The 15,898-nt window shown below is 38.1% G+C and overlaps 1 protein-coding gene across 3 annotated transcripts in view; it reads left to right on the top strand.

The window, feature by feature from the left end:
- mkln1 (muskelin 1, intracellular mediator containing kelch motifs) overlaps positions 1-10,577 on the top strand; it is a 32,204-nt gene extending 21,627 nt beyond the window's left edge. For all 3 annotated transcript variants that reach the window (XM_069713210.1, XM_069713211.1, XM_069713212.1), the window contains 6 exons: positions 1,138-1,285; positions 1,512-1,626; positions 3,619-3,758; positions 5,837-5,939; positions 6,701-6,755; positions 8,017-10,577. In XM_069713210.1, coding sequence (XP_069569311.1) covers positions 1,138-1,285; positions 1,512-1,626; positions 3,619-3,758; positions 5,837-5,939; positions 6,701-6,755; positions 8,017-8,138 — 683 coding nt within the window. In that variant the 3' untranslated portion in view covers positions 8,139-10,577. The remainder of the gene's footprint in view (positions 1-1,137; positions 1,286-1,511; positions 1,627-3,618; positions 3,759-5,836; positions 5,940-6,700; positions 6,756-8,016) is intronic.
- The last annotated feature ends 5,321 nt before the right edge of the window (positions 10,578-15,898 follow it).

The raw sequence follows: 15,898 nt of genomic DNA on the forward strand, positions 1-15,898 counted from the left end.
GGACCTCAGACTGGGCCGAAGGTTCACCTTCCAACAAGACAATGACCCTAAGCACACAGCTAAAATAACAAAGGAGTGGCTTCGGAACAACTCTGTGACCATTCTTGACTGGCCCAGCCAGAGCCCTGACCTAAACCCAATGGAGCATCTCTGGAGAGACCTGAAAATGGCTGTCCACCAACGTTCACCATCCAACCTGACGGAACTGGAGAGGATCTGCAAGGAAGAATGGCAGAGGATCCCCAAATCCAGGTGTGAAAAGCTTGTTGCATCATTCCCAAGAAGACTCATGGCTGTACGAGCTCAAAAGGGTGCTTCTGCTCAATACTGAGCAAAGGGTCTGAATACTTATGACCATGTGATATTTCAGTTTTTCTTTTTTAATAAATTTGCACAAATTTCTACATTTGTTTTTTTCTGTCAAGATGGGGTGCTGAGTGTACATTAATGAGAAATAAAATGAACTTTTTTGATTTTAGCAAATGGCTGCAATGAAACAAAGAGTGAAAAATTTAAAGGGGTCTGAATACTTTCCGTACCCACTGTACATGTGCTTATACAGGTTTCTAATAAACAAAGGTGGGACTGGAGTGTTGTTTCAAAACCTTTCTCTACCCACAGCAGGTCTCACGTCGACGTAATCATAGGAGAACAATAAAGTGTGTCTGCGTTTCTTGTGACACGGAGCTGAATTTGTTCACTCTCTCTGTCCAACATTGTTGCCATGGCAGCATGTTATCATATTATCACCTTTTTTTTTTTTTCTTTAGCAGCACGTAGTACTGCTCCATGCTTTTTTCATTTCTTGTCATTATGTGCAGAGACATTTTATGATAAATGGAACTTGTCAAACTAATGTCTGCATTCACATAAAATGTTTCCCTGTATGATAATAAGAACTGCTGATTAGCATAATTCAATTCAATTCAACTTTATTTATATAGCGCCAAATCACAACATAGGTTATTTCATGGCACTTAACACATTAAAGTCCTTACAGCAAGACTTTACAATATTATACTACTATAATAACTTGTTAATATTGTTATTTCTGTGTCTCAGTGGAATCAGACCTGCTGGAGAAGTAAATGTTTTTTTATGTCTGAGCTCACCTCCCTGTTGCTTTTGCTTTTGTAGTGCCGATGACGGGCTTTACCCAGAGAGCCACCATCGACCCCGAGCTCAATGAGATCCATGTCCTGTCAGGCCTCAGCAAAGACAAGGACAAACGTGAGGAGAATGTGCGCAACTCCTTCTGGATCTATGACATCGCCCGCAATAACTGGTAGGAGGAAGACTAAATGATAAAAACCTCAGGGGCTAGGGAATGCATTATTTTAATAATGGTCCTCAAAGATATACTTAAAAATGTGTGTTTTTACAACTGTTACAAACTGCATTTGTTAAACAGTTCTTACTGGAGGACTTCAGAGGTGTTTGTTTTTGGCACAAATGTAAACTAGCTTCCCTCTTTATTCTTTTGTATTTTATTTTGTGTGTGTCCCGTACAGGTCATGTGTATATAAAAATGATCAGGTACTGAAAGAAAACCCGAGCAAAGCTCTACAGGAGGAGGAGCCTTGTCCACGCTTTGCACACCAGCTGGTCTACGATGAGATGCACAAAGTAAGCGAGCTCCAGTTCAGCTACGATTTTTATTTATTCATGCAGAGTTAAGTTAAGACATCTCCTCACAAATTGTTTGTACAATTCTGGCTATACTGGCTTTGGTTTCATAAACACTTAAGATGATTATTTCGGCTCATAAACACTCCAATGTTACAAGAAGAAAGACAGGTTTCATGGTGGACGTCTTAAGACATCACCTCTCATAACACAAGAAAGACAAAAGTTACAAGTGAAAATCTTGAAGGAATTGACAACCTCTCTCTTGGAATTTAGAATCTTAGAAAAATTAGGACAAATTTAACTATTTATACAGTATTTGCAAGATATTTGTGAAAGCATCATTTCCTCAAGAAATGGACAAATTATATTATTCATAATATTCACTATCTTAACTTTTGTCAAACACCGGGTGCTGTTGTTTCTATAGACGCCGAGAAGGCTTTTGATAGAATGGAATGGGAATATATGTTCAAAATAATGAAGAGATTTGGTCTTGGGTAGGTTGAACCCTTATATATTGCACCTACAGCCTCGGTTCTAACAAATGGTCTATTATCTGCTCCCTCCAAATTACAAGAGGCAAAGCTCAAGGAAATCCACTGTCCCATCTCTTATTCCCTCTGGCTATAGAGCACTTAGCAATGGCTATCAGGCAAAACTCAAATATTCAGAGACCAGTAACCATTGGTGCAAAATATCATAATATTTTATTGCACACTGATGTCCTTTTAACATTAACTGAGTCCATGAAATCACTACCAGCTCTCATCACAGAATTTGGCCTAATGTCTGTGTATAAAGAAAATTTTGACAAATCGGAAACAATGTTGTTGGACAACAGTGTAAACACTGAAGCCTGCGTTTGGAAAGCCTTTTCGTTTTGCCTCCATCAGGCTTTAATAATATTATATATAATTATAAAGTCAGTCCCCAAAGGCAACCAGCTTTAAGGCAGAAAATATCAATCCCTTGATAAAGAATCTTAAGGAAACCTTTACAGGATAGAAGAAGCTCCTTTGTATCATTCCTCTGCAGAATCAAACTTAAGATGAAAATTGTTCCAAATATATTATATCCCACAGTAATGCTCTTTGCGATTCTAAAGTCAAATGACCTTAAGGTCATCAATAAAATAATGTCAGATTTTATTTGGGCCAGTAGAAAAGCTAAAGTCAAACTAGAGACAGTATTACAAAGCAAACTATAGTCTTTAACGTTGCTTTGTGTGTAAATGAATAAAAGTACATCTTTTTTTTTTTTTAAAGTGCAATCGTTCTTTGCCGTACTTCTGATTAATCTAAGTTCGGACAAAACGACTCAAAAACACTGTTGTTTATTTGTTTTTAACCCTACAATAAAAGGAAGACTGTCAATGTGAATCACTTCAATTTGTATATTTGTTTGTTAATGGAATTAGTGCCGTTGAAATAGACATTATTTTTCTTAGGCAACAGTTAAACACAGCTGAAGTTGGCATTAGCTTGGGAACAAAGGAAATTAGAAAAAAAAAAAGGCCTTGTCTCCAATATATGCCTGTCCCAAAGAACGGTGACCGCTGAGGTTAATACATTCAGGTTAATGTCTTACTTTCTAAGTGCTAGATCAGAAGATCAAAACCATTCTGAGTTGCTCAGTTTAGGATAATCATCGGACTCTGATGTCAAAATAAGTATATTGACAGCTCTTAAGTTTGTCACCCCATTACATTTTATTTGTTTAATGTGAACATAAAATGAAATGTAAAAACAACAAGTTCCGTTAAGGACCAGAGGTCCAGACATGAGAGTGGTAAAAGTCATTTGTTCTTATTCCAGACAAGATGAATGTTTATTATTAAAATTATTCAGTACTAAATATGCTGTAGTGTACAAACACAGTGATACCAGTTTTGTTAAATTATATAATGTGCCTTTTGTTTAAAGGTTTTTAGTGTTGTTTTGTGTGTATTAAAAGAGTGCGGTATAGAATATTTAATCTGTGTATTTCCAGGTGCATTACCTGTTTGGTGGAAACCCCGGGAAGTCTTGTTCTCCTAAAATGCGCTTGGACGACTTCTGGTCCCTCAAACTGTGTCGGCCCTCCAAGGAGTACCTGCTCCGCCATTGCAGATACCTCATTAGGAAATACAGGTCTGTAGCTTTTTATTTTTATCATCCTGCAACAGAATGCAATATATACAGATATAGATAGATAGATAGATAGATAGATAGATAGATAGATAGATAGATAGATAGATAGATAGATAGATAGATAGATAGATAGATAGATAGATAGATGGATAGATGGATGGATATGGATGGATGGATGGATGGATAAAATGTTATAATATATATGTATATTATATATGGTATAAACATTGTTTATATATACAGTGGGTTATAATATATATGTATATTAGTATTTAGTCAGCCACCAATTGTGCAAGTTCTCCCACTTAAAAAGATGAGAGACGCCTGTAATTTTCATCACAGGTACACTTCAACTATGAGGCACAGAATGGGGGGAAAGAATCCAGGAAATCACATTGTAGGATTTTTAATGAATTAATTGGTAAATTCCTCGGTAAAATAAGTATTTGGTCACCTACAAACAAGCAAGATTGCTGGCTCTCAGACCTGTAACTTCTTCTTTAAGAGGCTCCTCTGTCCTCCACTCGTTACCTGTATTAATGGCACCTGTTTGAACTTGTTATCAGTATAAAAGACACCTGTCCACAACCTCAAACAGTCACACTCCAAACTCCACTATGGCCAAGACCAAAGAGCTGTCAAAGGACACCAGAAACAAAATTGTAGACCTGCACCAGGCTGGGAAGACTGAATCTGCAATAGGTAAGCAGCTTGGTGTGAAGAAATCAACTGTGGGAGCAATTATTAGAAAATGGAAGACATACAAGACCACTGATAATCTCCCTCGATCTGGGGCTCCACGCAAGATCTCACCCTGTGGGGCCAAAATGATCACAAGAACGGTGAACAAAAATCCCAGAACCACACGGGGGGACCTGGTGAATGACCTGCAGAGAGCTGGGACCAAAGTAACAAAGGCTACCATCAGTAACACACTACGCCGCCAGGGACTCAAATCCTGCAGTGCCAGACGTGTCCCCCTGCTTAAGCCAGTATATGTCCAGGCCCGTCTGAAGTTTGCTCGAGAGCATTTGGATGATCCAGAAGAGGATTGGGAGAATGTCGTATGGTCAGATGAAACCAAAATAGAACTTTTTGGTAAAAACTCAACTGGTCGTGTTTGGAGGAGAAAGAATGCCGAGTTGCATCCAAAGAACACCATACCTACTGTGAAGCATGGGGGTGGAAACATCATGCTTTGGGGCTGTTTTTCTGCAAGGGGACCAGGACGACTGATCCGTGTAAAGGAAAGAATGAATGGGGCCATGTATCGTGAGATTTTGAGTGAAAACCTCCTTCCATCAGCAAGGGCATTGAAGATGAAACGTGGCTGGGTCTTTCAGCATGACAATGATCCCAAACACACCGCCCGGGCAACGAAGGAGTGGCTTCGTAAGAAGCATTTCAAGGTCCTGGAGTGGCCTAGCCAGTCTCCAGATCTCAACCCCATAGAAAATCTGTGGAGGGAGTTGAAAGTCCGTGTTGCCCAGCGACAGCCCCAAAACATCACTGCTCTAGAGGAGATCTGCATGGAGGAATGGGCCAAAATACCAGCAACAGTGTGTGAAAAGCTTGTGAAGACTTACAGAAAACGTTTGACCTCTGTCATTGCCAACCAAGGGTATAGAACAAAGTATTGAGATGAACTTTTGTTATTGACCAAATACTTATTTTCCACCATAATTTGCAAATATATTCTTTAAAAATCAGACAATGTGATTTTCAGGAATTTTTTTTTCTCATTTCGTCTCTCATAGTTTAGGTATACCTATGATGAAAATTACAGGCCTCTCATCTTTTTAAGTGGGAGAACTTGCACAATTGGTGGCTGACTAAATACTTTTTTGCCCCACTGTACATATATTAAGTCTAGAGTAAAAACAATTTTTTTATGTCATGAAAGATATTTCGCATGGAGAAGAAATATCTTGCAGAGGCCATCGATCTTCCATCACAGTCATGAATGCCTGCTGTGGGGATGTAGTTGCTTTGCTTTGATTGTCATCGAGTGGTCGCAGATGTAACTGCAGACCTCCTTGTTCATGTATGTTTCCCATCGTTGCATTTTGGTCGGTAAGGTTTGAGGAGAAAGCCCAGTCAGAACCACTGAGTGCACTGAAGTACCTGCAGAACGACCTGTCGCTGACTGTGGACCACACAGACCCTGACGAGACCAAAGAGGTATTTTATCACTCTTTACATTTGTATACATTCCAGTTATTTAACGGAACCCTATTTTACGTTTTTTTTCCAGTGTTTTACCTGCCATCTTGATACCAATAGATGTTTTTTGTTTGTTTTTTTTATCTGTAAGGTGCAATGACCCCTCTTTTCTAATTGGCTGACGTTTTTCTGAGTGATGTTTGCCGAGGCCAACCGCGGTTTTCTTTTTTTTTTGGGTGTCCTTAGGGCACATGGATATCAATGACCCTCTATTCAAATTGGCTAAATGACCCTTTAGTGTAATAAACCACAGGCTTTCTTTGGTCTTGTACGTTGCAGGAATGAATATTCAGTCATTTATTCTACAAAAAAGCACGAGTTTGTGCCTTCAAAAACTTTACGGGAGTCCAAACAACTTATGACAGCACAGTAGCTGTCATTGAGCTGTGCACATTTTTCTGTGGACTGAACTTTTTTTTTTTAGTTGTTTTTTTTTTCCTTCATGGCATTCAAATATCACCTGCTTTATAATCATGAAAAAAAATCGGAATCTTTGCAATATGGGACCTTTTTAAATATTAGTTTTAAATGTAGAAGTCCTATTACGCTCGAACTGCACCCGTAATTTGAGAACTCCGTCCAGACGGATGTGTGATCAGAGGTGTTCTACCTGTAGCTGTATTCAGCTACTGCAGCAGAAGCATCGTCTGCTCTGGCCGTCTGTTTTGTTCAGTACTGTTGATTGTTAAAGTGATTCAGTTGTTTGTGCTGTCCTCCAGTTCCAGCTCCTGCCCTCGGCGCTCTTCAAGTCGAGCTCTGACTTCATCCCTCTGGGTAAGAATCCAATCACTATTCATAACAAAAAACACACAAAAAACACACACTACATGTTTTGTTTGTTCATAAAAAGCTAAATCAGATTCGGTTAGGTTCAGGCTTATCTGCATGTTAGACCTTTTAAAAAAATAATTTTTAATCAAGTTTGAGCATTCCAAGCTTTGCAGGCAGTGATAGTTTGATAGTAAATGTAGTCAATTAAAGCAATAAATTCATCAAAAAGTTGTCAGTGTCTCTTGGAAGCAGCTGCAGAATCTGTTGTCCTTCCCACACCGGCGCTGTAAGTTGATGTGGTCAGTGATGTTGTTTTGGACAAAGAAGAACTACAGGTTGATTCAGCTTTGATTTGTCTCCACTTCTGGACAGTCAGAGAATATGCTATAGATGGCACTCCAAAACATACTGCAGCTAGCTACGTTTCCAACAGCAAAAAAGTCATCCCAGAATATTGAAGCAGGGGACCATTGACCCAAACATGCAGATACATTCAGAAATTACTAGAGTGACATTTTTTATTTTTTATTTAGCCCAAGCGGTTCTCGAGATCATTACAAAAATGGAAAGTATGCGGTTACAGCACCATCCTGAGGTCACTGCCATTTTTTGTGTGTGTCTGAATCGTGGTGGAATTTTCAGCCTAGCTACTGACACATATTTCATCTCATAAACTTGTATCCTTGGACACAGAAAAGCTCCAACGTTTATTCCATGGATCAAGTTTTTTTTATGCATCTCTAATCGTTTCAGGACAGACATCTACATTTTCGAGCTGATCAACAATTATTTTACACTTCATTTTATAAAACCTTAACACATCTTAAATACTTAGGAGTGAATGTCACTAAAACTGATCTATACAATTAATTGAACAAACAACTTGAGATCTCCAAAGATGTTCTTACATCCCCAAATCATTACTTGGTCAAAATAATATAATTAAAATGACCATCCTTCCTAATGTTTTGGTGGTTCTGAGTCGGTCCGTTCAGTGTTAATTCAGCTCTGCATGGGATTTTCTGACGAGAAGGAAAACAGTATATCATGTGACATGCAAATGTGATTAATAAGACATTCCCAGAAATAGACCCCTCATGTGAATGTTGTGGTCTAGCACCCTCATCGTTATTAGTTGATTTAGCATTTGATCATTTCAGTTGCATTCTGAAATGAGTTTAAAAAATGACTACGACATTAAAAGTTATTTTCCTTTTTAGTTTTTTGTTTCATGTTTTTCTCCTCTTCTTCGTCTCTTCCTCAGGTTTCTCCGACGTAGACCAGACGTACGCTCAGCGGACGCAGCTCTTCGACACGCTTGTCAACTTCTTCCCAGACAGCATGACCCCGCCTAAAGGCAACCTCGTCGACCTCATCACGCTCTAGCCCTTCCCCCCCCCGACGCCCCACCCACTGGACTGACTGAACACCCACCCGACGTGGAGACAGAGACCAGTTCTTTTTTTTCATTTCTTTTTTTCAAATCCTCAACCCTGATAGTTGGATTCCACTTCATCCACCTCCACCACTTTGACCTGCTGCCGTTACAGGTTGCGGTAAAATGACAATGGAGGTCCTAAACAAACACAAACAACACTGTGGTAGCTGGATAGAGCAAAATTTCACAACAGCCTAAGGTGTATGTGGTTTTCTGTTTGTTTTCTCTTGCTGATTAAGATTTGTAGGAGCACGCCAAGCCCATCTAAACATCGCTTGTGTTTTTTTATTCACACTTGATTTTTCTTTCTAGAAAAATTTAAGCCAAAAAAGAGGATTTGCATATTTGTTTGAAATCTCTTTTTATTGATTTTTTTTGTTACTCTTCCTTTTTTTTGTAAGGGCTGGATTTGTGCACACAAGCTCCCACACAGTCAGTCACAGGTGTCCCTTCCACATCTTTGGAGCAAAATAGATGATGATCTATTTTGCTCCAAAGATGACGTCTGCTGAAGACAGTTGTTCAGAACTTCAGTTCAAAATCAGTGTATTTATTTGAAGACAGGACAGTGTCACAATCTCTTTGAACCTTTTTCTATTTTTTTCAGCATCTTCCCCTCTAAAACCTTAAGACGTTTCTGTCTTCTTGTCAGAGTTGGTTTGCTACTTTTTCTGTAACAAATGTCCCTATTTATCATTATGACAGCCACGCAAATGCAAAAAAAAAAAAAGTCAACAGTTTTAATAGTGTTGTTGGAACAATAGAAGAATAATTCTATGAGATAAAAATTTAATATATATCTAAGTATTCATTTATAGTGGTTTTGGTTGTTATCCCTGTAAGACTGGCTGATAAAAGGTGAAGTTACATTTATTCCCTCATTAATTATTGGACTATAAAGTGTACAGAATATGTAAATATACATATAGGATTTTTTTCAAAGTTTCCTGGATTGAACAGATTCTCAGAGTTGAAGAGAATCTGATCGTGTTTTTTCTTGTCCCGCTTTATTAAAAAAAAAGTCAGGGTTCACATACAGTAACTTTCTGGCTCTATATTTAACACTCATCATTACTTATCAAGAACAATTTAAACAGTAGGTGTGGGGTGTGTGAATGAAGTGATGCTTACAGTTAAACCTTAGTTATTGTTGCGATTATGTCGTGGGTGAAAATGGACTTCTTTTCCCCTTAAATCCCAAATGTCCACCTGGATAGTTTTGTGAATTTGCAGGGTTGAGAAAAGCCAGCTCGATGTTGTTTTTGCCTGTTAATCCTATACAATCATGGAACATCTAACGTGCACGTGTTTTATCACTTATTCCAGGGCGACTTGCCAACAAAATGCCATTGAATTCAAAATGATAGTAGATTTTACTTAGATGAAGAATTTATGATCTCGCTTTTCTGTTTTAAATATTACAAAAAACAAGGCAGGAACAAATATATTTGTATTATTGATTTACCTGCTGATAATTTTTTTTGATTATTAATCAGTTTTTTGGTCTATAAAATTTGGCAAAATATGTAAATCACTGTAAAAAGTCAGAAAAAAGGAAGTAGCCAGTTAATTTTCTATCGACAATTGAATCCCATTGATTTGAACATCCACATTCACACAAATACGAAGTGATGATTGGAATTTAATTTGTTTAGTTCTCACTGAGTAACTATCTTATTTATTTGTTGCATAAATAATAATGATCCTCAGCTGAGTCTCGCTGTTTATCTAGCGCTTAGCCCAGAGTTTAATACTGACTGATCCACTGAGTCAAAAGTGTCCATTTATACTAAATGTTAAACCACTGCTTCCAGCCAATCAGAATGGAGAATTCTCAGTGGCCATGGTTTTGTTGAACAGAAAAGGCTAATTTATTTCATACACGTACACAGTAGCAGACATGACCTGGTCCTAGTACACACATAACACTTAACACCCAGCAAGCTGCCTGCTAAATATTTGGTTCGAGATAAAGACTGCTCACTCTCCACAGTAGTCCATTAATATCGCTTTGAAATTTCTGCATAATACTTCCCCAAGGAAAGAAACTCAAAGATGCAAGGATTTTCTTTAGCTGTCATTCAAAAGCTTGTATATCATTTATTGAAATGATGCTATGATACTTCATTTGTCCTCAGACCAAGAATGTGAAACTGCTGACACCCACCTGTAAAGTCCCCCTTTCACGAGATGTCAAATACTCGGTGTGAAAACAAGGAACCAAGTTTAAATCAAATTCCAACTAGATGAGATGGAAGAAAAATTGTTTTCCAGCTTGAAGGAGATTCCAGATCAGGTTCAAGGCACAGCTCCATAAATAAGAGTAGCCCTGCTGGAGTGTTGGGGATCGTGCTCAAACACACTTCAGAACACTTGCGTCCCTGCTCACTGCTAGATGATAGTGATAGTTAATATCACTGCTCACTGCTCAGTTACGAGGTTTTAGTTTACAAGCTTACCTCGCCTGTTACCAAATCATGCTGGGGAATTAGGGATTCATGTCCACTGGTGCTCACTACTGACCGAAAGCCTGGTCAGTCTTCCTATTTGTTGTCTTCAAGGACTCTCAATCATCCACAAACTGATTGGCTTTCATTGACCGGATCGCTCGCTATCCCGTTGGAGTGTTCAGCGGTCGGGTGAAAGCAACAAATGCTTGTGTCTTCCACTTTGTTTGTTTTTTATAACAACTGTGACACATGAATTTTCACCCCTAGCACAAGTGCTCTGACTGTTAACCACAATTTGTAGATAATCTGTGTGCATTGCACAGCATCCATTCTGTTTCTATCTGTGAGCTTGACTATTAGAAGAGATTATTAGGTCAGTTTAACAAGAGGGCAGAACTGGGTAAAAATATTAATCGTGTAAACTTCTTAGCAAATTAAAAAATCATGTCCTCTACTTTCAGATAAGTCAGACATGACCGAGTAAACTCATAAATGCGCTCAACCCCTAAAAGTGATAACACCATGCCGTACCATGCCTTCCCAACGTGGTGTAAATACCTGCGACAAATACACAAATTAACGGCTCGTCTATTATCTAGTTAGAATTGTAACAAAACAAGGCCAGGAGTTTTCAATCAGTCCGTTTCTTCTTTAGCTCCATGATTTTGTGTCAAAGCACTATAATCCAAAACCAAATAAACTTGTTTGCAGTCACAGGTTTTTAAAAATGTTGTGGAAAATTGACCGATAACCAACTTTTAGCACAAAGCAGTCGCCCCAGAAAAGGGACTTTACAGGCGGTGAAACAATCCACCTTGTTCCAGGTGGTTCCAGACTGTTTTCCTGCAGTGGACACATAGCTTTACTTTATCTGAACATGGTGTCAAGTAGAAATGACACAAATGCTCCACATTCAAATCACTGATCAAATCTTTTTTTTTTTCCTTTCTGAAAAATAAATCCCTGTTTATATTTAAAAAGCTGTTAATTATTGAACAACTACTGGGAATAATATATTGGTTAGCTATTTCTATAAAACACAAAGAAAGCGAAAGCATTTCTGATTTGGACAATGTAGAAATATGAAAGGCACACATTGAGGAAAGATAAATGCAAAAACCAAATGCCACCTTTTCACTTAAAATGGAAGATTCATAAAGTCAGTGAACTGACTTGGTATGTTACACAGCAGTGTCTCCACACTACTAATAAATACTAACTTTAGCCAACGAAGCTACTGGTCGTACTGCTGCAGTCTAAACTACTGAGAGTACCGGTGAGGGGGGTGTTTTCTTGCTCCAGAACTGAACTTTGTGTAACAGGAGGAATGTGTTGTTTCTTTGTTTAAACTTGACTTGGTCTTGTTTTAAATGACTGCTGACTGTTAATTTGCTTTGCATACAGCTCATTTTATTTCAGTATACTGTGACAAACAGCTGACAGAAACTCAGAAACTAAATCGATGGTCTTAACTGTACTCTTGCTTTCTTGTTGAGAGTTAACTGAGAAGGTTGACACAACACTCAATGTGTGTCCAGTAAATATGAAGGCACTGTCAGCAGGTTTTCAGAGCTTAGCTTAAAAACTGGAAATGGGGGGCAGACTTGAGACACCGGAGCCTCTGCTGGTTGGCTGGCAACATTTTGGTGGCAAGACTTCAGGAAGTTACAGCACCTGCTAACATTTTGCCCAATACATACCCCTGTAAAACAGTATGTTTTTGTTTTTTTTAATGTTTTATTAGTGAGCCTTTGGACGGGTTGGCTGTAAAGTTTTCAGTGCTGTGATTGGTCGTTTCACTGTCTACCTATCCTGAACCCTTAACTTTAACCCCTTTAAAACATAAGAGGGTCCAACCCGACAATGATGATGATGATGATGATGGAAAAAAAACCTGTGGTTTCCTCCCGTACAAACCCTGCTTGAAGACACTTTCTGGGGTATCTCTGATAAATTCAGCCAAGATACCTCACTCTTTCCTTTTTTCCTGGATTCTAATGAATATATTTAACCTGCAACAAAACATTTACCATTAGCGGCACTATTGTATCAAACCAAACCAAACCCCCTCCCCCTCAGGATGTTTACTGTGTTTTTGGGTGCAGCACTGTAGTACCCATCATCACTGTAAATGATCTTCCTGGTGTGTTTCCCTGTAGATCCATTACTCTACATGTATTATATTATGACTAACATTTCAGACAGTTTCAGCATGAGCAGGGACGAGCCGAAGTCACCTGCTACTCAAACATTTGACTGCAAGACCTTACCAGCTTAGGAAAGTCAAACCTATACGAATTTATCCCAATATGTTGTCATTTTGTGTGTTGCTGTTTTTGTTGGAAGAGGTTGTGTCTGTGTTAATGTATGTTTTCCCTCTTACTCTGATATAGAATAAAAGGAAACAAATATTATTACAAAACATCCAAGCAAAAAAGCAGAGTAAAAAAAAAGCAACATTATGTTACAACATTATGGCATTTTGACTATATTTAGGGCTCACCAAACTTGCTGTAGCATTTCTGTTTTGTGCCAGAAGAAAGCTGTGTGAAGACTAATCGAATGCACCTTTGTAAAAAAAAAAAACAACAACAACAAAAAAACACAATGCCAAATACTACTTTTCTTTTTGCTATTTTAGGGTAAATATCCTACACACAACAATGTTTGATGGGTAGAAAGTTATTTCTTAATTTTCTCTTTTTTTTTTCTCCCCATCCTGCCCTTCTGTCAAGCCTTGGGTGGTACTCAGGAGTTTTAAGGCTGTACTCTCAGATCATCAACTACTCTGTGGATACAGTGAATGTGTAGGAAGCCTTGTAGTATTGCATTGTATGTAATGTATATAATGAATAAAGATTGTATTTTGTTCAAATTTTCTTAGCTGCAGTCCTTGTAGTGAGTCTGCCCCCTTGTGGTCATACATAGATAGTGCTCATAAAAACTGACAAACCAAAGTGGAAAAATGCTTCCTTTACTTGCAAATCTGAACAAGTACAACAACATGATGGCCAAGGCCATCCACAGTTTACAGCTTCCAGTGTGTTAGACCCCTGTTGCTTGCCTTTAGCAGCAAACAAACCATAAATACATGAAATACGGGTAACGTACTTTGGTGAAAATAGCACAATTAAGATAAAAGTGAAACTGTACACACAAGCAAACAATCAAAAAATAAAACATAGGTTGAATTGGAGTGCAAATGGTGATGGATTCACTCGTATATAGGTGAAATTATAGGTGAAATAGAAAAGTAAATATATATTAACTTCATAATTGGTTTAAATGGAAGGAAATTATTTGACTAAATGCAACAGAATTTTAGTAAAAAGTGTAAAAGAAAAAATCATTCAGGTTTTGTCTTGAGGGTTAAATGTCCAGCATCTTAAAATGTCTGAGGATTTAATCCCTCTGGCAACAGTATATAAAAATATAACTCGGTAATTTACATTTGGCACAATATCAGGTTTAAACAGAAAAATTGATATCCGTTCAGTGTTAATTCTTATTACAATTATTCAGCTGATTCAGGTGTGAGCTGTTCAGGTGACATTCTCAACCCGGTTTGTTTGTTGACTCAAAAATGTCATAATTGTCACAAAGAGCATAAAATGTTTGGTACTGGCTTGAAAAAAATGATTGAAATGTAGTTAAATTATAATTCCTTGTTATATCATGTGTGTTATTTTAGCAGTTTTGCTGTCAAACAAATCAGCAACAATTGTATGGTCAAAAACAGACATGAAAATAAACATGAACAGACAGGCTATAAACAAACCCCCCAGGTTACCCAAATTAGTTTGGAAGAAGAAACGGCTGAGTGGTAAAAATGATGATGCAACTACTTGTTGGAAATGTCCATTACAGTTTACAGACCAGTGTTTTAAAGTGAGACTGAGTAACTTATGCTGAACAGCAGCCATTGTGGCCACGTGGCAATTCCAAGATCAGGAACCATTAAGTGCCCCTTCATTTCAAGATTCTCTTCAGTTACTTGCTTTAAAGGGGAAATTTGCAATTTTTCAACCTGGACATATTCCGGGTTGAATAATTTCCTATCATTCCTATCATTCTAAATATAAGTGACTAAAGCTTCTTAAATGGGTCCAGCATTGAGCCAAAGCAATTTAGCAAGCAGCTGCAAAATTCGGTGCAATGCAATAATTTGGGGCAATTGCCCCGCGTCAACGTACATCCGTTAAAAGTGCTTGATTTGTCAACTGACTGACTCAGATTCTTAATTGTCTGACAACATAATGGAAAATATCATTAACCTGAAATAGAGCTGTCAAAAATAGTAACTTTAGCTAACAATAGTGCTAACACTGTGTCTGCAGCTGCTCTCTCCACTCTTGGGAATACATTTTTCTAAAGAAAAATCTATTTTGGTACAAAATTTCTTCTCATCTTTGGCTGGCAGTAGAAATCTTGATCAAAATAGTCACTTCAGACCTGAAGGCCTGCAAGGCACAGGGTTAGCATCCATTTGTAGCACAACTTCAGCAAGTCCATATCCAACAAAGGGTTACTGTGGAGACATGGTTGTTCGACACTTATAAGAACATCATTATGAATAATACATTCTATTTCTACCAGTAGGTCTTAAATCATATCCATTGATGCTTTAAAGTGTGATTGTGTTAATAGAGCTGATGCTGCATCTCAGACTTGCTGCTAATTTTTGTCATTTACGGTACCGCGACTAAAATATTCACTGCGGCCCAAAAAGTATTTTTTCCATTTATAGAATAGAGTCTGTAAAACTGTTGACAGGACATCTCTAACTGCAAACAAGGTGGATTTTTCTTTTTCTATTATGATGCCAGAGGCAGTGGGCAGGGCAAGAAGGGAAACTTTAACCATAAAAATGTGTTATCTGGTACAAAGTGAAATGCAACAAAGCAATGCCAGTTCCACACCTTTAACTGTCTAACAGTTGCTAACTTTAGTCATGAACCCTTGACTTTAGAAGTTCTGCGTTTTACTGTAATTGAATTTAAAGTTTCATTTGTAAAAGGAAGATGAGGACATTTCTTCTTTTAAAAGACATATGGTCTGATTTCACTTTGGCACATTTCATTAATCACATCCATCACCGATACTTGCGAGAAGCCTGTTGCGCTTATCAATTTATCCGCAGTTTTCACAATCCTTGTTTCTGCCACCTTTTGCTGTGTTTGTGGAAGCAGTGTTCTGTGTAAGAGGCCTCTGATTCCACCTTGGCCTTTTGAAGTAACCACATTTCTGCTCACAGTTGA

The sequence above is a fragment of the Brachyistius frenatus genome, unplaced genomic scaffold (genome assembly GCF_029030835.1).
Source record: "Brachyistius frenatus isolate BFR_SWC_R1_liver_20210118 unplaced genomic scaffold, ASM2903083v1 Contig_116, whole genome shotgun sequence".
Classification (NCBI taxonomy): domain Eukaryota; kingdom Metazoa; phylum Chordata; class Actinopteri; family Embiotocidae; genus Brachyistius; species Brachyistius frenatus.